At 42.3% G+C, this 23,746-nt stretch overlaps 1 protein-coding gene across 1 annotated transcript in view; it reads left to right on the top strand.

Annotated features, from left to right (window-relative positions):
* Positions 1–23,746, top strand: part of LAMA1 (laminin subunit alpha 1) — a 126,084-nt gene that overhangs the window by 14,908 nt on the left and 87,430 nt on the right. The window contains exons 2-4 of the mRNA XM_050890870.1: positions 471–544; positions 22,882–23,052; positions 23,393–23,505. Coding sequence (XP_050746827.1) covers positions 471–544; positions 22,882–23,052; positions 23,393–23,505 — 358 coding nt within the window. The remainder of the gene's footprint in view (positions 1–470; positions 545–22,881; positions 23,053–23,392; positions 23,506–23,746) is intronic.

The following is a 23,746-nucleotide window of genomic DNA, read 5'->3' as shown; positions in this document are numbered from 1 at the left end:
TTTTTAAACACGTGAAAATATCTGCCAGATAGGAGAGCCGTATGTTGAAGCAGCTTAGCAATGCTTTCTCCCCCTCACGCACTTTCACCTTGTTATTTCGCATACTCACCTCTCCCTTCTCCCTCTCCTTGCAAAAAGTCCCTGTTCATTCATTACAGCTTTCCAGAACTTTTTAGGCGCCGGACTCGGGCTCGTCGCACCCCGGGCACCGCCCGCAACGGGGCTGCAAGTGCTTCGGGGACGGTTTTGCGGGGACGGACACGAGTGGCGCGGGCTCCGTGAGCGTGTAAGCGTGTGTGTGCGTGAGGGCGCGTGTGTGAGCGTGTGCGCGTGTGTGTGCGCGAGCCCCCGGCGGTGCGGGCGCGGGGCGGGGCGGGCCGGGGGCGGCGGGGGAGCGATATAAGGCGGGCGCGCTCGGCGGGGCGGGCAGCGTCCTTCCCGGCGGCGGCAGCAGCGGCAGCGATGGGCAGCGGCGGGCGGCGGCTGCTGGCGCTGCTGACGGCGGCTTCGCTGCTCTGGGTGCCGGGGCAGGGCCAGCCCCGAGGTGAGCGCAGCGGGGGGCGGCCGCGGGGGGTGCGTGGCTCTCGGGGTGCGGGGGTGCGCACTGCTCGCAGTGCGGTGCAATGCAATGCCCGTAGAGTTTGTTTCCAGCCGCCGACCGCGTCCCGGGGCAGGCTTTCGCCCCCGTGGGGCTGGGGGAGCCTTGGCGGCGTGCCCTCAGCCCCCGCCGGGCAGAGCTGGTGCGGGGGCCGTGCTGTGCTGCGAGGGGAGCCCCGCGGGGGCAGGCGGGCTGGGGTCCGGCAGTGCTGCCCGCCTCGCTGCCACGCTCTTCTCTGCCCCCCACCCCCCCTTATTCCTCCTCTCCCCGCATCTCCGCGCTTTGCAGCCGCCCTCCCCCCCCCTTTCCTGGAACCCTTTCTTCTCCCTCGGCGGCGGGGGCCACTCCGCCCGGCCGCCTCCGGGGCCGCCCACTCCCTTTGTGGGAGCCGAGAGACGCTGTGGAGCGGCAGAAACCCGGGGGAGGGGGCGGCCCCGGCGGCACGGCCGCTGCCCCCGCTCCCTGGGGCAGGGGGGGAGGGCTGGCGGGCGGCCCGGGCCCCCACCGCCGCCCGCCCCGTCGCGGCGGAGCCCCCAGTGCAGCCCCTGCCCCGGCGGGATCCGGAGCCGGGCAGGGGCCGCAGCCCCGGCGATCCCGCTCTGGGGAAGGGAGAGGAGCAGGCAGACCCGAAGGATGCCTCACGCTGTCGCTAATGTAAACCAGATGAAGCTCTGTTATACGGGGCGAGAGGGGATCCAAACCACTTTCCAGGCATGAGACAGAGGTAGCATGAGGATGTAATGGAGATAATTTACGAAAGTTTTCTTCTCTTTTTTTGCACGTGGTGCTGGCTGGTGCATTGCAGCCGGGATACCGGAGTTCTTGCTTTGCGAATAACTTCATCACACGCATCCTCTTTGTTCAAAGTGCAGTAACTTGTGTTTTCCCAGTGAGCCTGAAGTTAGTGAGCAACGGCAGTTCACTCTCTGTTACTGAGTCAACAGTAGGTGACTCTGCGGCGTGGTGGATTATGAGGAGAAGCACTGATAGACACCAGATGCTCTCACCTTTGGCTTGATTCAGCTCCTGGTGGTGTCAACAGCAGAATTTCTGCTGATCCCTACTCCCTGCACCTTAGTCCTCAGCCGCATTAGGTCTCTGTTAAAAACCAAAAACTGAGAACGGAAAATGGTTGGAAGGCATATGTTGTGCAGATGCATGACTTTGGTCTTTACGGTGAAGTGTGGTGTTCAAGATGGATATAGTGTGGGAGATTAGCATCTGGATGTTTACACGCTGCAGTGAAAGCGAGTGTGTTTATTAATATCATTATGCGTACAAAACTTCATCCTCCAGGTAAGGAGGACAAAATCAAGCCCAAGTAAACTGCTGGCTCCATATATTTCAGCTTGTAAATAAATATACTTCACCTTGGTTATGAAAATTCAGTGTTAGAAACAAATGAAAAGCCAGACAAAATGATGCAAAATTTACTTTTCACAATTTTTTTTGTAAGGTACCATCTTATGCACACCAAATAACCTTAATTCACTATTAACTCCTATTTGAATATGTATTTTAGCACACAGTTTAAAAAGGTAGGAATTTTCCTAAAGCTGCTCAAATATAGGTGACAAGAGTCCGTACCTTTTTTCCCAGATGATTTTTGCAATGATCACGCTGCAGTAATCTGCTACAGCTTTTGCAAGTAGTTTAGTGCTGATATTCCAGCTTTTATATGGCAACTCACATTGTTAGAGGCATCATGATAAAATGCATATTTTTATGTCGGTGATCGAAGATACCAGTATATTTGATTGCTCCTAAGCCACCCCTCCTGAGGCTATTTAAATTCATAATTACATTTTTCTAGTTGAAAGATCAGGTCAGGAGACCATTCTTCCCATTAGATTAAGTTGATAGAATTTTTTTTTCTCAGCATGAGAGCGCAGATCATCTGAGGAAGCAGTGAGTATCAAACCCCCCTGGTGGATAACTGCCTTACAAAAACCAGAATTCAAGATAACTGATCCTAAAACAATGTGAGGAATGCAATGGAGATTAGAATAGCCATGTTGCTTTTGCAGAAAGTAAACAACCGAAGCTCAAACTTGTAAGCATTGGATGTAAAAACACAGTTTGTGGTGAGGCTAGAAAGATTTCTTGGAGCCGTTGCAAGAGCATTGGAGAAGTTTGGGGGGAAAGTATCTTGGCATGCCCATGGAGAGTACCTTGGTAGAACTCTCAGCATTTCTTGTTTTTCTGTTCGTTCCTGCTTTTGTCCTGTCAGCAGATGAGGAAACTGGAGCGTACGATGGTTGTAAGGGTCTGACAAAGTGCTGAAGTCCAATATTAGAAAGAGCAACACAGGATAGTAAAGTCACTGCACTGAACAACTTTGAAGGTTAATGATTGGTTCTTTCAGCCTAAAGATTAATATCTACATGCCTATAAAATTTAGTTGGTATTTTAATTGCAGGTGTTTTGTTAAAGTGTCCCCATCATGTTGAAAAGTGGGGTTTGTATTTTCAGTTGAGTCTTTTGTATCCAATAATGGAGTAACTCTTCATGAAGCACATATCACTAGTGTCTGGATCCACATGAGAGTTGTTTTACAACCTCAGAAGCAAATAGCCGTTTTGGAGGCTTATGTAGCAGCTTTGCTCTGCTGGAATGCATTCTTAATTATACTGGCAGTAAGAGTGATACAGGTCTACAAAGTAGAAAGGGAAATCAGTTAATGGTTTTGCACAGTATTGCCTATATTTCATAAATCTGATTCTGCCACTGTCAGGTGATTTTTCTATAATTAAAAAATAATCCTACTGTAAATTTGCAGTAATAGTAACTTTAAAGGCAATAGTTGTAGACTTTTTTTAAGTGCTGATGCTCTGGCAGTTGAATGGCCCCAGGAAGGTGCCTGGGGTGCTCTGTCTGTGCAGAGCTGAACACAGGTATTTCTCATGCTTATCATCATTTGAGTTTCAAACCTACCTTGCTTCAAGAATCTAGTTTAGTAAGTGTGCTTAAGCTATGACTAATACACAAATTGTGACATTATGGTCAGCAACCACATTTTTTGCTGAAACATAAGTGATATGGTTTGCTTATAAATCAGATTGTTAAAGCACTTGCCTAGGAAGTGGGAGATTAAGGTTAATCTTCTTAGTTTGAGATGGTTTGAACCCACATCTCCAATTTCTGAGTAGAGTGCCTTATTACCAAGTTGCTGTGACAGGTAATGCAGGGGAGGGAGAGGCATGTACAAAATCTCTCCAAACCTCTGTTTGAAACTGAGCTACTGTGCAGCCAAGAATGCAAGTTTAATGGGTGCAGAAGGAGAATGGGCAAGAGAAAAAGCTGATGCTGCAGTTGGATCATTAAGGCACTCAAAGATGGAAGGAGAATCAAATTGCAGGCCTTCCTCTTTTGTATTTACTTCTGTGGACGCCTGATTGCTGCTTGCAAAATTCAGGAGGAAAACTTTTTTTATTGTACCTGTGTCTGCTGTTTTTTTTCACTGGGTCACTCAAGCCTGGCACCACTCGGCGGGATGACTGTGCATCCCACTTAGCGGAGAAAGACTTTTTGGTGCCTAATTCAGGAAGGTGAGTTCTACCTCAGAGGTGATGTGCTTTAATTGTAGGTGTGACAACATTTGGCAGGAAGATAAATCGGTCTTTCTGGTTTGTTTAGACCTGGCCTTTAGTCTACAAGCCTGGATAGGTAGATCTTATACTCTTAGTTGCCCTGCTACAGCCTCATGCATTCAGAGGTGTTTTGTGCATTGATACAGTTTCCTGTGACACTTTTGAAACTGAGAGCCAGACTTCCAGAATGTACTTGGATGACCACTAAACTTTGAAGAATGTCTTCTTACGCTTTCAAGATGAGCTGGATGTTGCATTCCCAAATGCTTTCTGTATGAGATGAAAAAAATATGTCATAGGTACTTTGCCATACTGCATCATAGGCTGGTATATGCTAATGGCTTCAATAGAGCTTGTTTCCATCAGTCTTAAATACCAGATTTTTCCATGAAATCTGCAACAAAGAGTTAAGTGATATGGGAAATGGGAAGGTTTCTATCCCCTGCAAAGTTTGTCTTTATTTTTAAATATTTTCCTTTAACGTTTCTGCTATGCTTCCACTGGTATGAATATTCTTTCCTGATAAGAGAACACTAAAAGAAACCTAAAGTCCCTTGAGATCTGTGGAAAACTTAGAGGCAGTGCTGTTTGCAACTTGCAGTGTGAGGCAAGAGACTGATGAGCTAAAAATACGATAGGAATCTGAGGCAGAATCACTTAACATTGTGGTAAGCTGAAAAATTTAATTTTTGGCAGAATTGGGCAGAATGGTATACTTGGCTTAAGATGTCACTTTTTCCTGGGGTTGGAAACCTTAGTTACAGTGAACCTATATACCCCTTGTGTCCTCATGCGGGTTAAGTAGCAGGGCCACAAGATACTTATTAACTGTCCATGCTCCATTTAACTTGTTAGATTATGTGATAAGTCTCATGTCCACACACACACACAAAGGAGCACAGAGGAACAAGGTGGGGCAACCCCAATAATGAACCCAGAGAAACGAGCCCCTGCCAGGGTTGGCCCATGACAGCCATCACTGAGTTATGGGAGCAGCTCTCCAGAGCTTACAGGGTGAGGGTTGGTGGTGGCTGTCTACAGGGGTATGGGACTCATTATGGAATGCAGGGGAAGAACATTTTGGGATTGCACAAGACTTATTTTGGGATGAGTAGAGGAAAGGCCAAAGACAGGGAGAGGAGGCAGGGGCAATCAAGGTGGTCTAGGAAAGAACAAGTGTAGGGGGGGAGAGGAGTAAGATGGAGGTAAAGGAGGCCAGATGGCTGTAAACAGGTTGCAGGTCGGTATGCTTGTGTCTCTATGCCCCATACCTCAACAGTATGTGTCCTGTAATGATGTACCTCATGTCATGTCCTTTTATTAAACTCCTGTTTAATAAATAAACTATTCTCCTGGGTGAGAGGGACTTTGTGCTGTGTGCATGGAGATATAAGTGCTAGTCAATGGAGAGGGGACCACAAGTCACAGGGGCCTGCATGTCTTGGGTGCCCGTGGCTGGAGAGACCGGAGCGTGTGCGTGTCATGTGGGTCTGTGTGTCAGTGTGTGATCGCCAGCAAACATCAAGCCAGACCAGCCAGCCAGCAGGATGAGTGGCTTGGGAGCTAGGTATCAAATCAGCCATAATTTTGGGATGGATACTGGAGAGACCAGAGGGTCTGCAAGTTGGCTACTGGGGGGAGCAGGAGATCCAAGGCAACTACTGGGTAGACCGTGGGGTCTAGGAGCCAGCCAAGAGACCCGTCTGCATGCGTGTGTGTCTGTGTCAGGCCACTGGTGACAAGAAGATCTGGGGCCAGCTATGAGGCAGGCTGAGCATCTTGGCCAGTAACTGGAGGGATCCATAGTGGGTGTATGTTGGGGGTGGTGGTGTGTGTGCAAGGCAGTCTGTGGGCCAGCGGCTGGAGCGGGGCTGTGGGCCTCAGGGGCTCACATGCCCAGGTGCCAGCAACAGGGGAGACCTGGGATCCAGGGGAGGGTAGTTACTGGATAGACTGAGTGTCCAAGTACAGCTACTGAAGGAATCCGCATTGCATATATATCTGTATATGAATACATATTTTCTACTTAAGGTCTTTCATCCTGATCAGCTGGAGCAGGGAACAGGATGAGACCCTTGGTGGTGGTTGCATTTGTGTGTTTCTATCTTTGTTGATCTATGTGGCTGGCCATATGTATATGCATACATGTGTTGCATTATGTGTGTGGCTGTTGGGAATACATGCTCAGCTTTACTACTGAGTGGACCTGGGAACACGGAGCTGCAGCAGCTGCCTCTCTGTTGGCCTGCAGGATTTGGCACACCCCAGCAAAACTCTGTAGAAGAGCAGATATAATTCTGGAGCTCTGGGATTTTTTCCCTGACACAGTTTGGCTGTTGAGACCTTAGTGTAATGGACTTTGTTCTATATAGTACTCTACAAAAGTCAATTTTAGATGACCTGTCTATGAAGTCAGCTCAAACAGAGGCCACATTGCATGTCCCCAGGAATGCTGACCTTGTGGGTACCATTGCGTTAAAATGATAAGGTTCCCTAAATTCATAATAAACAACACAAGCTTATTTTGAAACCTTTATTAAATAGAAATGGGACTTGATCATATTAAAAGGAATTTGTAGTGTAAAAAGAGTAATGTAAAAGGTAATGGATCTCAGCTAGGTGCAAATTTTGCTGATTGAGGTCTGACTTGAGGATGGGAGAGAAGAAGAAAGAACCATGAGAAATTTCAGTTTTTCTGGTGGTCTGCAAAGAACATCCTGGACATTCTGTGGGGAAAACGTTGTGCTTGGCCTTGATTAGAAAGTCCTAAATTTAAAATCTGCTTTGTGTTTTTCCCTCACTTCTTTTAAAAGAAAGTCAGCACCAACAAGCCACAGACTTTCCTCTTTTCTCAGAGTACAAAGGTATGTGACAGAGAAAAATCCCATGAAAGCATTCTAAGTAGACTGAAGATTAAGATAAAAAATACCATTTGTCTGTCATAAATATTTTCTCCATTCCCTGAGGGCTTAGAAAATGCATCTCTGGAAATTCAGGACTATCAGTGTGTGTTGATCAGTTGTTGGTATTTACAGCAGTCTCACACAGGATCTTCAGGTGGGGTTTGCTGCCTTCTCCTATGTCTATTTTTTCTGTCCTCCAGGCATCCCTTCCTGACCAAACAGAGGAATGGTGTGTTGGAGAAGTTTTGCAAGATGAGATGGGTTAGGTCAGCTTGCAGGAATTGTGATTTGTTAGTTGGCATAAACCTTAGGCGCACATCAATCAAACTTCCCATTTATGTATGTTTTTAGGTACTTCAGTAATATCTCAGAGGCTGTATACAGTGCCTCTGGGCACTAGGATACGGGTACAGCTCTCTGGCTTTGAGGTTTGAGGCGAGTGCTTCATTTGCTTGTGGGTTAGAGCAAAAAAAGGTTAGGTATATCTGTGTTCATTCTTTTTTAGTTACTTCTGCTATTTAAGGACTTTATTTTAATGATTTCTCAATCATTCCCTGTTTTTTAGAGGGGGAAAAAACTGCTTTTGCCCTGAGATGTAATTATTTTGTACACATTTTTGGGTATTAAAAGCTGTATACATCACAATGTTACAGGAAAACTAGAAGATTTATTTTGTAGTTACAGTAGATATAAGTAACACTAAAAATTAGAAAGCATAGAAGTGCAAGACTATAAAAATGCTATCAAAAGTCTAAGCCTTCAATATCCTTGTTATGAAGATATGTAGATGCACATAATTTAGACTTCCCCTCCTGATGTGAAACAGCAGTTACGATTCCCAAGAAGTTTTCCCTTGTGTTCCTGGCAGAGCAAAACAGACTTATAGGATGTTTTGGTTTTATGCAAAAACCTTTTTTTTTTTTAAAGTCTCCCTGGAAAATCACTACTGCTCTAATGGCCATGTGAGCTCAGAGGGCTATTGGAAGGGAGGGGGGGGATGCATGGCAGGCGGTCTCACCCACTGCCCTTTCCACAAGTGGTCCAAGCTTGCAGGCTGTGTAAAGCAGCAGCTAATGTGGGTTGATGGACTGAGTTGGTTTGTCTTGTCTTTTCTGGACTTTTCCTACCAGGCAAGGCCATGAAGATCTCACTGCTGCTTTGTGTAGGCAGAGTAGATTTCAGCCTTTAGCAATTTCTTCTGTTTTATCATCTTTAACTTGTTAGCTTTTGATGATTTTTTTTTTTAACTCTCATTTAATACAGTAACGACTCCGTCAGAGATATTCCCTAACCAATTCTTTTAAAGTTTCAGATTTGAAAGTTGTTTTGAAAGCACAATGTAATTCCTTTCTGTGAGCTCATTTATTGTGCTGTGAGATCCAGCCCCGCTCTTGATTCCCGCATGAGAATAAAGGTTAAAAAGCTGTTTAAGAAATGGTCTTCCTGAAGTGGAAACTTTATTTTCCCCTTGGCTCTCCTGCATTTTTACTGCTGTTTTGCTCCAAAATGACCTTGAAGATAGGCCCATGTCCACTGCCTTCTTTATCATATTTGTATAAGCTTTTATTTGCTGAAAGGCTGAGAGGACAGTGCAGAACCTGTATAGGTAATTCGAAACAACTTCTACAGTCTTGATTTGATTATTGTATTTTTTTTTTCTTGTGGACCTGATGAAGCAAGAAGTTTTTAATAGCAAAATCCTGGCTCTTTACAAATCAGTGGCACAAGTCACGCTGACTATAATAAACCTTGGAATTTAACCAATGAGCATAAATGCAAACTGGAGCTAGCACTGATGCTCGCTTAGATTAGTTAGTATGGATAGTTTTTATTCAGTTTTCTGAAAGCATAACTGGCGTTTTGCCTTCTGTCACAAAACTCATCTGATCAAAGAATTGTGTAAAGAAATGTTTGTGTTTGGGAAGGAGAGGAAAAAAACCCAGTAGCGACTGGCACTTCCAGTGCAGTTCGATTGTGGCCGAACGCCGCCCTTTCCAGGGAGGACAGGAGCAGGGGTCCGAGTTGTCCCTCGTTTTGTTTTACACGGGTGCCGGCAGAATGAGCTTTGCAGCCACGGCACGAGGTGGTGGGCAAGCTGGGTGCCCGGGAGGATGGCAGGCTGGGGAGCCTGGCTGCGCCTGGTGCTCCTCCGCCACTCCCGACCCAGGGCAGAGCTGCTGCCAGGCTGGATGGGGCCTGGCCAGTCCTCGCTGACTTCTCGGGCTTATTCCAGATCCATCCAGGAGTATCTAGACAGTGAGTGAATCGATGAGAGTCTAGCACCAGCGGTAGGCCTGTGCTTGAAAAACCAATTAATTGAATTACGCCTTCCCCGTTGCTGGCTGTTGCTTTACAGAAGTGAGAAAACCAGCTCCTGAAGGCGCTTCGCTACTAATAAGACTGCGGAAGAGAGTCCACTGGTTTTTCTTGTCTAGTTTTCCCTTACAAACATTTCTCATTCAAATGCATGAGTAGCTAATGTGTGTTTTGTTATTCTCCATGCCACACCATTCATATATTTTACTTGCCTTTACAGTGCTGCCTTTTGTGCATATCTTGCACTGTTGTAAGAGGAGAGGGCAAGAAAGGCTTGTAACTGTGTGCTAATGCCTCTGATGATTGGGTTGTTTCGACTTTATTGGCTGAGAAGGGCTAGATAACAGAAGTTTGAAGTGAAGATTCTTTGAATTGTCGGGATCTGTGGAAACCCTGGTTTAAATTAGGATTGTGAAATATATGCTGTTGAAATTTCTAGGATTCCTTTTATTTGCTTTAGTTTGTAGAGTCTCTAAAATGTGTACTCAATGACTTCTACTAGAAAACACCCTTTAAAATATGCTGAAGAGATAAAAATTTTGATGGGAAAATGAAGGATCAAATGAACTCCACTGTCTTCGGGAGAGTTGCTGTGAATTTACATTTATCTACAGACAATTGTTCATTTATTCCTTCAGTAGTTGCTAACTAATGCGTTGGTTCAGTAAGGCTCTTTTTTAATTGCCAAATAGTCCAATTTGCTTTTGTGGGGTAATACATCTCATTTACAGGATTAAGAAATACATTTTTACAAATAGAAGGCAAATCTGCCATGTATCTGGAACTCCATAATTTGTGAATAAAACTGGGTATATTTAACACTTATTTTTGTATATTAACAATAAATCTCACTAAAAGTTGATCAGAATTTTAGAAACCATAAATTTTTTTTTGCTAATGCAAAACTGTGAGCTTGTTACTGAAATGGACTTTAGAAGTAAATGTGAATTTTAAGCTAAAACTTACAGGAATAAGTCCTTCCAAGCCCTATCCCAATTTCTCTTCCTTGAAGTAGGTTTACAGTGTGTCTGCCAACATCCTCCATAGCAAGTTTATCATTGCTAAAGGCGTGCAGCACATGCAAATACTAGAGTCAAATGGGTCACCACTCTTTACTTGAGAGTGGTCACACAAGGGACAGCTTAGCTTCTTGCATATTTGATAATATTATAATGGGCCCGTTTCTAATTGAAGACATGATTCTGCAAAGTATGGTGCAGGTTTTCTGTGAGGTGGAGGAGGCTGCTCTTTGCAAGCGATGAGAGAGGGAGATATGTGGCTGGGCAGGGAACTTCAAGATGAATTGCGTGATGACTAAAGGAGAATAGATCTTTCCATAGTTATGAGTGATAGTATACGATCTGAAGGCACCAATGAAGCAGTCGGTACAAATCATGACCGCTGGTGGACAGCAGTATTCAATGTGTATCTTGGCATGGGTCAGAGGATGCCACGCTGATGTTTAGCTCCAGTGATATGTCAGGTTGCCCAGAAACTTTTGTTTCTGTGGGTACTTGGTGTAAGGATCTGCTATTGCTGTGCTGTCACGGCTAATAGTGGTAACGGACAAAGCCAAACCATCTGGTAGGCTGAAAATCCTGCTGTAGTGATAGGAAAAGAGGGTGAGAAGGGGCTTCTCAGTAGTTCTGTGGCAGGGAAGAGGTCAGGATGTTCGCCCCAAAGAAGAAAAACCCTTCTGTATACCACGTTGTACCGACCAATGATACAATCTCTCTCTAAAACTTGAGCAGCCCTCCTCGTCTTTTCTGTTCTTAAGGACAATGAGAAATAAGCTGCCCACTCTGCAGCTCTACCTATATGATCACCGCATTTCCCACGGTAATCAGCAAAAACGTTTGGGTTGTGTCAGGGTAGGATCCAAAATGTGCCTTGCAGTTTTTTTAGTGTCGCTGTAGCATTGCTGTATTTTAAATTAAATTACTTGAACTCTCAGTCCTGGTCTTCAGGCTGTTAGAATTCTCTTTAAAAATTGCACTGTGGGCTGAAATGCATCATTCCTGTTTTCAGGCCAAAGGCAAAATACTTTTGGACACTTGATTAAAATTCTATGCGGCTGGCTGAGTTACTGAGCATTGATGGCAATACAGAAGAGAACTTTTTTAGAAGTTTGCAATATTGGTGGTTTTTTTCCCCTCTTTACTTTTGTGTCCTTAAAATTATGCTTTTTCAGGAATTTATTCTGTGTGACACAAATGCCTTTGATTTTCATGAATGCATTTACTGTAAAATAGTAAAATGAGGGTTTGAAATTGGTGAGGGTTTGAAACATAGAAAATGTGCAACAGGTGACTTGCTATTAATATTTTTAAAATAGTTGCAATATGTGCCCTGTACATTTGTTAACCTGTGTGCTTGGAGACCAGCAGATATAAGTAAACAAAGCATGGTGATGTGCAATTTTACTTTGTTGTCTAGAGTAAAATGCCTAGAAAAAAAGTAGCAGGTTGTATTTTACTTTTTGCAAAGAGCGGAAAGCCACCTCTATAGCACGTTGAACAGTTGGTTATACCTGAAAAAACCCTACAGAGGTTATTTCCCAATTAACCGTTTAAATCAGATTGCAAAATCTTGTCAGTAGAGATAAGGGAATGATCAAATTTTGCATGTCTTCAGTGTTACACAGTTGCAAATCCTTTCAGCTCCATTCAAGCTGGAGGAAATGCGCTCCCTTCTCTACCCAGGAAGACCTGGCAGTGATACAACTGCAAACATTTTTCTTCTGTGTCTGAAAAAACTACATCGTCATAAAACAGGAGAGCTGGTAGTTCTGAGGTGCCCAAAACTCTTCAACTTGAAATAGCTTTTGTTCATTAATGGAAAAATTCCACTTATTTTAACTAGAAATTTGACTTCATCTAAGGCAGCTGCAATTTGTAATATTAAGATAGTGCATTCATATTAGGAAAGTGAAAAAAATTCATTTTTTGAAATTAGGAAAGTGAAGTAAATTTTGCTTTTATATATGGCTGATAAATAACAAGCTTAAATGAACTAAGTGAAAAATACATTTCAGGGTTCCTTTGTAGTGCAGCTACTTGCTGTAAGACTTCATTTATGATCACAGGGAGATGCCAGCTACCTCATGGGGTCTTTCTTTATGTTTACACTGGAAAAGAAGTAGTAACATTTTGTTTGATTGTGATACTAAGTCACAGTACAGAAGTGACAGGGACCACTAAACCTTTAAAATTCTTCTCAAGCTCAGGTCTCTTAGACTTTGCAAGTAATAAATATAAATTTAGAATCAGGAGAGAGCTAATAGATACTTTGGTCATAACTTCCTATTTATTATAATAAATGATTCAGTGTGAAGCCTAAAGCTGCATATTTATGCATGCAAATTTAATTAAGATTAAACCCAGACAGGATTTTCATTTACAAGGAAGACTGTTGCCTCAGGTTGAAAACTGGTGATAGGAAAGAAGTGCAGGGTGAGCTGTTATCTGTTGAGGTAGTCATAGTAAAAGGTGGGGCAGGGGAAAAAGGCTACTTTAGATACAACATCAGTAAGAACAAAAATGTTCTGTCTTGTTGATACTGGGACATGTCATAAGTGCCAAATGACTGAGGTCCTAGTCTTTGACATGCCAATCACACTGCCAGTACTACTGTCATATTGATCTAAGCTAATATTGTGTCTTAGGCTGCACACAAGCAAAACTGACAAGACACTGAAGTATTTCATGGCTGTGGCTTGTATTTACTTCAGGTTTGAGTGAAAATCGTTCCCAAGATTAAGGTGACTTCAGGAAAAAAAGCTAGTGTAATGCTAAAAGAAAGAACAACCCCCAAACCAACAAACACAATGATGTAGACTCCTCAACATGTGGAAAAAGCTTTGGGTGAACAAGAAAGAACTAATTTCATGGTCTGGCAGGTTTGTTGTTCCTTGGCAGCCTGCCCATCTGTCAACTTTTGGCTCTTTTGCTCTGGTGTAAATGCTGTGACAATTTCTAGGCAGATTCTTGAACAGGCCAACACCGTACAAAAAAATCAATACTTGCAAGACATGACTTGACGGAAGAAATATTGATTATACTTTGAAAATGCATGATATATAGAGAGAGTACTCAGAAATTATCCACCTTTTATATCAAGCATGAAAGCTAGTTTTCTTCTTTTCTTCCTACTGCCCCTTAGTTTGTTCTGATTCAAAGAAAGCAGCAAGTTACTGCCAATATTAAAGGTATTAGAAATTGCTGTGATAAAACTTTTTGATCTTTTTTTTTTAATACCCAAGAACTCAAACTTAATTTTTTTTGCCTTAGATCCCTGAAATTTGTGAAGGACCAAGCCATAATACTAGAAGCCACATTCAGGGCTGTAATGTAAGCTATTAAACTTATTGTAGTTACGTATGTTTTCTATTCTCTCAAAACCTTCAGCTGAAGGCTGTCAAGGGTGATGTGCACTCCTTTGGGAGACAAGGTCGCTCATTTGTAGGAATCTCTGGATGGGACTGAAAAGCAGTTGCTCAAACTCCTTCAGTGTTAAGAATTTGCACGCTGACCCACGTCTTTGCATCCTTATCCTCTCTACTTCCAGTTTGGGTACATGTGTTGTGACATAGTCTGTATATGATCTACATCTATGTTTGCAAGCTCTGAGCATGAGAGGGACTCAGAAGGTGGGGCATTGTAAAGTTTGCACTAGCTAACTTGTTAACACTTAGCTTCATAATCTAAAGGATATTGTTTTAGGGTTAGTATTCAGTCTAAACTAGTATCTAACCCATCCGTGGTGTTAAAAACCTCTTTGTGTAAGAAAATGTTAGTTACTGTGTAACTAACAGAGGTGACAAGCTTCAGTTTCTTGTGCAGATGTATTAGTATTGCTTGGCCTTCCTTTTCTAAACATTTAATCTGGAAGTCTGGGTTTTCTTTGTATAACAAAAAGACATTTTTCAGTGAGTTTGATAATTCCCTAATTTTAACACTCTATCCTTCCAATACTGCATATCAGGAAATTTAGCATCTTGCAATTAAGAATTAATTGGGATGTAATGCTTTCCTACCTCCTTTACCTTAATTTTCCATTGCCTTTTAGATTAGCATGCTGCTTCTTACACTTTGAAATCTAAAATTTTGTCAGGGTTCAGGTTTTCTGCCCTTGTTTTGGAAAAAAACATTTTGCCTTGTTCAAATTCTCTGCTACGTTCTGGCCATCAACCTGGCTGTATGCTGGTGTTTGAGAATTTTAAGGAAGACATGCAAGTTATGCCAGACTCTTGCTCTTTAACCTTCACAAATTATATGGAGGAAACTAGTGGGGGGAGAATAGTACAGCTGGTGTTCATTCTTGAGTGAGCAAACTTTTGCCTTCTGTGTTTGCAGACTGAATTTGACAGAATGCATCTTTATTAATTTGCAGTGTTATACTTCTTTCCCATACATTTCTGAGCACTGGATGCTAATTAGCACATCATCTAGCCCAAGGCAGACCACAGTAGGTAAATGCCTGTTGCTGCAGTACCCTGTCTCCATTAAGGCTCTCATTAATGCTGAATGCCCATAAGCAGCAGCAGAAAATGTTTGGCAGAGAAGCCCTCTGCCATTTGGACAGAGGAAGAGGCAAGGTTTGGTCTTCTGTAGCTTGTTTGTGCTCTAACAGCCTGCAGGGTTCAAGCAGAATGTTTTTGGTCACATTAACCACTGTAATGGATTTTATGTTGTTCTTTCTTCGGGTGCTCCAGTTGGATTGTTTAAGTGTGATTTGCAAAAGCTTGACAGAATCAGAGCTGTAAAATAATCAGCAGATTGTTCTGAAAGCAAGTGTTTATGAGCGTTCAGCAAATGGCTGTAAAGTAATCTGTTTTACAGATAACCTGAGTTCATCCCAGGGCCTGATGTGGAGTATACTGCTCTTTCGTGACTGACCAGGCTGCAGTACAACAGAAAAGGGTCTCTTATTTAACCTTAGCGTGCAATGCAAACCGAACTGTAGTTCCTTGAAAAGAAAGGAAAACTTATTCTCGGGTGTGTTAACAAAACTGTCAAGAATTTAAGAAATTATTCTACTCCAGTTGGTGCTGATGAGGTCTGAGGAGCTGCACTGTTGGAGAGATGCAAATTACCAAGAATTCAGCAGGATAAGAGGTTTAGAAAATTGACTGTGGAAAGATTGAAAGGGTTGTTTACTTAGTCTGGAAGAGAAAAGGGTGTATGATAACAGCCTTTCAGGTAATCAAAAGCTGTAATCAAGATCATGAAAGATCATGAATGCAGTAAAGAGGACTAAAAATTTGTAACTTTTAAAATGATAAAGCACCAGAGTAGACTTGTCAGGGATGTTGAAGAATATCCCTCATTGGAAGCTCTTGAGAACAGACAAACTTAGTATATTCTTATATTGAAAACTGATTGAATTAAATAAACATAATCTTCCCCAGCTAGTATTTCCATGATTGACACATTAGTCAGCTTTGCTCTGCAGTATGAGAAGAAATAGAGAACAGGTTTTAGGAGAAGACAGTGGTCTGTCATGGTGGTGAGGTTTCATTTTAATCTGAAATAGTTTAATCTAAACATTGCAAATTAAAGTTTGCAGAGGTTCTGCTAATAAAACCATACCCCTTAGTTAGCTCCTGTAAACTTTGTGTTGTGCTAGCAGAAATTCTCCTCTCTGTAGGGCTACAGAAAAATGAGTGATCAGTTTTCAAAATAATTTCTAACTAGTGGCTTGCTACCTAAGCCTATTGTGTAAGTTGTAGTGAAGATTTCAGCTTTTCAAATGGGTTGATGCTGCAGCTAATGCATATTTTTAGGCAATGTCTCCACAAAATGGATTATAAAGCAGGTTGAGTGTTATACGCCAGATTTCTTGCTGACTCTAAGAACAGGGAATTAGTGCCTTAATTCCTGCAGTTAAGAGTTAGTGATTTTGGCCCATTTATTTTAGGGAAATCAGCCTGGATTTTCATTGTGATTACAGGATAGGATCCTGATGAAAGTGTATAGAAAAGGTTAAGCTAGGGACATTCGCTGGTAAAATATAATGAGGGTAAATCTATTGAGCAGGCGAGGAATCTGAGTCCAAGCCTGATAGTTCCAGGGCTTTTATTTAGTAAACTCATTTAGTCCAAAACTTGAGTAAGACAGAACAACTAAAACCAAATCTATGCTATTGAAAACCGTCTGAGAATGTTATAAAGAATGTGACCTCAATTTCTGCAGTGTAATACTATTACATATTTTATACATTCTAATACTCTGTGACATTTTATTACATTTTGTCCTTAGCCCTTTGTGTTTTCCTGAGGTGCACCAAACTATTCTGAACAACTGTCACTGTGTCCTCGGTAAATATTTTCAGTAAATGGAGAATCTATTGCTTGTAAGCAAACTTCAACATTGCCTGCTTGTTATGAACCACTGATTGCCTTAACATTTTTAAAAACACTAACTTGCAAATGAGATTAGACCCCTTCAAGTATTTCTGTGTTCTGAGAAATGACACAATAAAAAGCTCATTGTTACTGCACACATCAGCTCTTTATGTTTTTTAAGTCACATCTACTTTGTTCACTTGCGAATTACTGCTTTATTACACTCAGCACAAAAAAGCCAAAATACTTGGGGAAAAATCAGGCTGTTGCTTTGCTGAATGCCTCAGTAGAGTTGCTCACTGAAGTCTAGTTGGGAGTCTTCATTGTATACACTGATGAACAATCCAGAAAACATTATGTCACCTTCTGGACTCAGTTCTTGGCTTGCTTCAGATAATCTTTTGTCTTCTCTTCCCATCAGTTTTTGTCTTCTGATTTCTTAAAAAAACCCAACAGACACTTCCCTAATTTATTTAGCTTTCAGGGGATATCAGACAGAGATTAGTGAATCTGGATTCAGAGGGAAGTTGTCTTAAATGTGGCCTTCCTGTAAGAAGTTTTGCCATCCTCACTGTGTAGATCAGGATACCAAAAAGTGTTATCATCTTTATTGTGCTTATTGAACATATTTGCTGACATAGTGAAGCCTATGTAAAGCAGAACTTTCATATGTATCCTTCTGTTTGTACAACTGTGTTTGTAAAAGAAATGAATTTAATCAGCTATGCCTCTGCTAGGAAGATTGTTATTCTGGGGACTGTCTCCCTTTCTCCATATGCCATCTGTAAAAAGTGAAGAGGTACAGTTTCACCCTGTCTGTCAGTCACATTGGGAGAATCCATACAGTCAAACATGGTCAAAACCACAGACAATGTGTGGGTTTTGCCAAAACACACAAATCCACTTTCCTTCCACCTGAAACAGAACTGTGATGAAATACTATTAATTTCCTGAGTGAAAAAATCATTAATTGGGAATGGAATTGGGGTTTCATTCAGATCTAGCTGTGCAGAATGCAGCCAAGGGTCTTAAACTGAGAATACTTTTTAAAGGTAAGGAAGGGAATGAATATGTCTGAAAAGCCTTTGATAAATGGCATACAACTGCACGTGGTTTCCATATTTCCATTAGTGATGTGTATGTGCTGTGGTCTGAGCATGGAGAGTAAGTCTAATGTCTTTGGAGTGCACTGATGCTTCTGTACACAGATAGGCTATCTGAGCTAGACAAAATGTTCAACAAGTCCAGGATATGTCAGATCCACTCTGCAAATACTATGGAATTGATCTGCTCATGTGCAGTAAATCAGGTGTATCTAGAATGTATCAACAGATGTGCATTGGTCACAGCTGGAGTTGCCAGAACCCTGGAAATGTCTGAAATCCTTGAAATTCTTCTTGGTGAAAACTTCAAGGGTGCTTGGTAGTCTATACCTATAACAAAATCAAAACTTATAAAACCACAAAGAATTAAATTGAGTTTCCAGGGAAGATGATGGTAATTATATTTGCAACAAGGAGCTTGTGAGGACTTCTGTAGACCCTGATTTTGGGTAGAATAATTCCCAAAGAAGTGTAGGCCATATGATCAGCCATAAACTTTACAATAGAGGGACAGCTCTCCTGGTTGTGGTCATCTTTTACTTATGCAATGATGCGTCTCAATCCATGATGACTTTGTGTGAATTGTCAGCACTTTGAGTCTGCCCCCGTAAGCTGCATGCTCCAACTATCCCCCTTCATTCTGAAGTATTAGAGTCGATAGGCATATTGAAGCACATAAAATACAAGTTGACTGCTTCATCTACCTAAAAGCTCTTTGCCTGTCTTCCTTTTCCCTGGCATACGGCATGCTTACCTCCTGTTCATCATTCAAATACATTACAACTGGCTTCATTATGAACAAGCCTTTTCCCTGAGTTACGGTGAAACATTAATGCTACATCCTTCACCACAAGGTCTGCCTGCTGAGCTATACATACAACAAATCCATCTAACCTTTGAATTCTTCCTTCTTGTCATTTCTTTAAGAATTGAACATTTTAGAGTGTGAATTTGACAAATTCTTCTATATCCACATTGCAGACCACCTTATTAGGGATTTGATTCCCTCTGCTTTCTCTCAGCTTGGGGCGTTTTCCCCCTGTAGGAAAGCTCTGAATGACATAATTCTGACAGTACCCGTTCAGGTTTTCAGTTTTCCTGTAGTGAGTTTTAGTCATGCATCTGGCTAAAACGAAGTCCTTACAAATGAGAGCAACTTGCTTGAACATCTAATGAAAACATTGTGCTTCACTTTTGTGCTGAGCTATAGTGAACCAATTGTTATTCTTTCTTAAGGTCAAATCAGTATCTATACACTATTCATTTTCTGATATTGGGCAGTGTGAATCTCTGGTTGGGGGCAAATGGGCAGCTGAGTAGCTGGAAAAATCAAGTTAAAGAGTTTACCTTACCATGAAAAGAGCTGGCCAGCAGTTACAAGTAAATGAGTTTAATTTAAAAATTCTTCCAGCTCTTCTCAGGACCACCATAGTCTCTTGCAAAATGCTGAACAGTAATTCCCAAACAGAGATGGGCTCGATGGTGGAAAGGTGAAGTAGCAAGTACTTACGTGCAAAGTTGGCTGCAAGATATTTTAGCAAGTAGAATATAGTCAGCCAAACTAGATTAACGAGCTGAGAATTCTACTACTGAACTCTGTACAGATCCATATGGAGATCTCTCAAGGCTCGTTCAAAGCTATGATTGTCTAATATGATAATGGAGCCTGACAGCTCAGCAGTGAAACAGTGAGGATTTTGTACATAGCACTTGCCTTCCTTTCTAGTGGGAATAAGTATGATCAATCCAATTCAATCAATCATTTGTGCTGGACTTTAGATAGCAAACCGTAAAAGTTACATCAATGTCTTTAAGAACGCAAATATCATTTGCTAAAAGTTCAGTGTAATGATACGTGATATCTTCTGCCAGAGTTTTATGTCTGTTATGGCCACTTGGGTTTTATAGCAGGATATGATGACAGTCACCTATTTATCTGTAAATGGCTCATTTAAGTGATGATTCTGTGGTTGCTCATCTTTATCATACCTACCTCTTCCTAAGAGAAATAAAAATATATTTTACCAGATGGTTTTATTCTTCTCTTTGGGTTTTTTCCAGTCTTTTTTTGTTTGTCAGAGGAGCATCTAAGAGCTCTTGAACTCACAATTCTGAGTACCCAGCTTTTCTTATGAAAAGATTTTTCTTAAGAACATGCTGAACGACTAAAGAAGAACAATGTTCTGTAAAGATGCAACTCATTAAATTTGCCTCTTTTCTTCCATTTTTTCTATCGCAGATACTTATTGTTTCTTAATAAATCAGCTCCTACACTAATCTCAGTCTCCACTGAAATCCGTGGCTGGACCTCTGCAGATTGCCTTAAAATTTGATTGTGTTAAAGAGAATCAGAGGTGAACGTAATCAGCTAGGATTTGAAGAGATGCAGTACCTTGCAGGATGAAGCTAACAACCTCGTGCTTTTATTTGGATCCTGGGGCAAAACTCCAGTGCAACTCAGCTGGATTGAAATGTTCTTTCTTCTTATCTCTGTGGGACCCAGAAAACTCATCATGAGACCTTAATGTTACCATACCATTATTAATTTCGTTATCAATCAGTGAATTCGTTAGAAGTCAGTGAGATGCTTGATGATGAGCACACAAAAGGGCTGAGTCCAGGGTGAATGCTATGGTGACTTGAGCTTGGGGTTTTGGAATGAATCTTGGCCAGCACAGCACTTGCCATCAGCACTTTTTCTTCAGAGCTTCACTATTCCTTTGGCACAAGTCCGTTGACTGAAGGTTATTGTAGGCAAATTATGTCACTGTAACAAATGACCCTGGAAAGAACTGGCAGGGCTGCTGTGTAACGTGAGTGAAGGTAATGAATGACCTGGGAAGTAATGGATAGCTCTTGAAGACTGGCTGATAGACGCCTATGTGAACAGTAATGAATACTGAATACAGAAGATTTTATATCATTGGAAAGTAATGTAAAAGAGGGTACCCTCTTCCACCACTGAGCTTTCTTGTCCAGTAGGAAAATGGAGGGCAGCATTTCTGCTTTGTCTTCAACTTTAGGTCTGGAGCATTACTGCACCCATACGGCATGAGGTGAGAGAAGACTGTACAGACAGCATGTTATTGGCAGAAGAGCCTCACCAAAGTGGTCAATAGGATGTCTTCAGCATCCTCGTCTGCATCAGATTTAGTTATAATGAGAACAAGGCATCTGACCTAGTCTGGATATAACTTAAATTAAGTCAGGATTCAAAAAAATAAAAAGCTCCATCTCCCTCCTGTTAAGTTTCGAGTATAGCACAATTGAAAACACACTGTTTGTTATTCATACTGTGGTGCAGAGGGTTAGGATTTAGCCACATTTTCAATAGCTGAAGTCAAGGTTTAAATAGCACTAAAACTTTTCTCAAGGCTTTCCAAGGTAATGCAATTACTGCGCAGACACAGACACTTTAAATTAAAGGAATATTTAATGTTGCCTTGTTGAGACAGACAGCTAAGAAAAGCAAACTATTAATATTACAATCTTTTTTTGTTGTATGTTGTAGATTAATGAAGTAAAAGAATTCATATAGTTTTACTAGTGAAAGAGGCATATATTTTCACAAATACAACTGGATTTTTTTTTCCAGGATTCCTTATAACAGAAGAAAAATGTGTTTTTAATACCTCACTATTGCAACAGTAGCAATTCTTTTGGCACTGCTAATACACCATACCAAGGCTCTAGCTTTGATTTCAGCCCATTGTATTTAATCTCTAAAGAAAGGACTCTTTTTTTTTTTTCCAAAATCGTTTTTCTTTTTCAGAGTTGCTTCTGACTGGAAATGGAGTATCTCTGTTATACCATAATCATGCAAGAAATAAAAGTGTTTTAGCTCAGGAGGGAAGGTTGGAAAATGATAACAACATTCCTGAGAAGCTATGCTTAACTTCTTTCTGTTACATGCAGTATTCTTTAAATTTTACCAGTAGCCTTCAAGCCAAAGTCAAACTTTACTCCTTTTAGAAAATACTAAGGATTCCCAGTTCGGTACCAGTAATCTTGAAATGCTTAGTCTGTTGTTTCATTATTCCACTACACGAGAGCAACACCATTTGAAAGTACGGTAAAGTGCTTGTGTAAAGGTTAATAAGTGTCAAGCAAAATATCCCTTAGACTTTACACAGACTGCAGAAAGCCCAGAGCAAAGGTCTAAAGTGCAGTCCTTAAAACTTGCGAGCCTGGAGCATGTTGTTCAGGGTGGTGGCATCGCTGCTGCGGAGAGCTCCTGTTAAACGCCATTTTCCACACCAGCCGAGTGCGTGCTGTACAGTTCCTCCTCTCTTCTGGCAATGGGCCAGTTGTCCCTCCTGGTTTTGATGAATTCACAATGTGAAGAGAAGGTTTAGTAATTGGAAGAGTTAGTTTACTAACAACAGAGTTATTGCTGTCAGGGCGCCATGAGGGCCAGGGGCTCCTTGAGGGCCATGAGGGCTCCCTGCAGGGTCTGTCAGGGCACGACCTGGCAGCCAGGCCCTGTCCCACCACCCCAGCCAGGAGCAGGGCAGCTGGGGCAGCCCCAGTCCTGAGCATCAGGCACCTCACTGGGCACAGGCCGGGGTCGGGCTGGGATGTGGGCCCGTGGGTGGGCCAAGCTTTGTGAGCCTCATGGCGGGGCAGGGCAGGGCTGTGGGGAGCTGGAGACTGGCCCTGCTGCGATGTTGCTTGGGCAGGGGCTGACGGCCCTGGGTGGGCTGAAATGAGGCCATGGGCAGGGTGGGGGGAGCCCGGGGGGGCTGAAACAGGGTCTTGGGCTGTGGGCCGGATCAGGGGAGCCCTAGGCAGTGGGCAGGGACAGACAGGGCTGCGGTGCCCTGGGGCTACGAAGATTGATGTGCTGGTGTCAGTGTGATATGATAATCTTTTCACAAAATAAATTGTTTTCACTGTATTTTTCTGTTTCTCTGACTCTAAGCTAGAAGCTTGTCATGAAACCCTGTATGTTTAGAGACCTGTCTCATACCCATGTCTGTATTTTGCTTGCCTTATGATGTGGCTGATAATTGTTATTGCTTTCAAGGCCTGTTCCCCGCCATTTTGAACCTGGCCAGCAACGCTCACATCTCCACCAACGCCACCTGCGGGGAGAAGGGACCGGAGATGTTCTGCAAACTGGTGGAGCATGTCCCGGGACGGCCCCTGCGCAATGCCCAGTGCCGTGTCTGCGACCACCACAGTGCCAATCCCAAAGGCAAGTTTCATGTGGGTTGGTTGGTTTGTTTGTTTCATGCGTTTGCGTCATTCTTTTTGACGCCTGCCATGAATACAAGGTGTATTGGGGTCAAATACCTCGTACTTTTAGTCTCTCTACTGCACGAGTGACACTACCTTTGAGCAAAGGGCTGACAGAAAACGTGAGCACCTTAAATCACCGTTAAGCAATGACAGCCTTTTTGTCTGGGGGCAGATTTCAGCTTTTATTTCTTTATGACAGGAAGAAATTGTGCTCAGTGTGAAATAAATGTGCTGGGTCAGAGAAAATGCAGTGAGATGTATCTTCAAGAGATGTTTAATTTTTTGCTTTAAAACAGAGCAACACCCAATTTCCAGTGCAATCGATGGTACCAATAACTGGTGGCAAAGTCCCAGCATTCAGAATGGGAGGCAATACCACTGGGTCACCATCACCTTGGATTTAAGGCAGGTGAGTAACATTTAGGTGAGCATCGTTTATTGTATGTAGGATATAAGCCAATGCAATTGATTGCATTAGTTCTGTGTTTAGATGGTAGGATATTTAGCAGTTAACCATTTAGTAGTACATAGTTAAACATGGATAGTTAAAGCTAATATGAACTGATTTTAAACAGATGTGTTTTTCAATTATTGTTCTAGAGCATCTTGGAGATTTCATTCCTATCAGACTGGAGTGGAAGTGACTATGT

Source organism: Gymnogyps californianus, chromosome 2 (assembly GCF_018139145.2).
Source record: "Gymnogyps californianus isolate 813 chromosome 2, ASM1813914v2, whole genome shotgun sequence".
NCBI classification, from domain to species: Eukaryota; Metazoa; Chordata; class Aves; order Accipitriformes; family Cathartidae; genus Gymnogyps; species Gymnogyps californianus.
The sequence above is the reverse complement of the archived record's forward strand: the minus strand, read 5'-3'. Positions and strand labels throughout refer to the sequence as shown.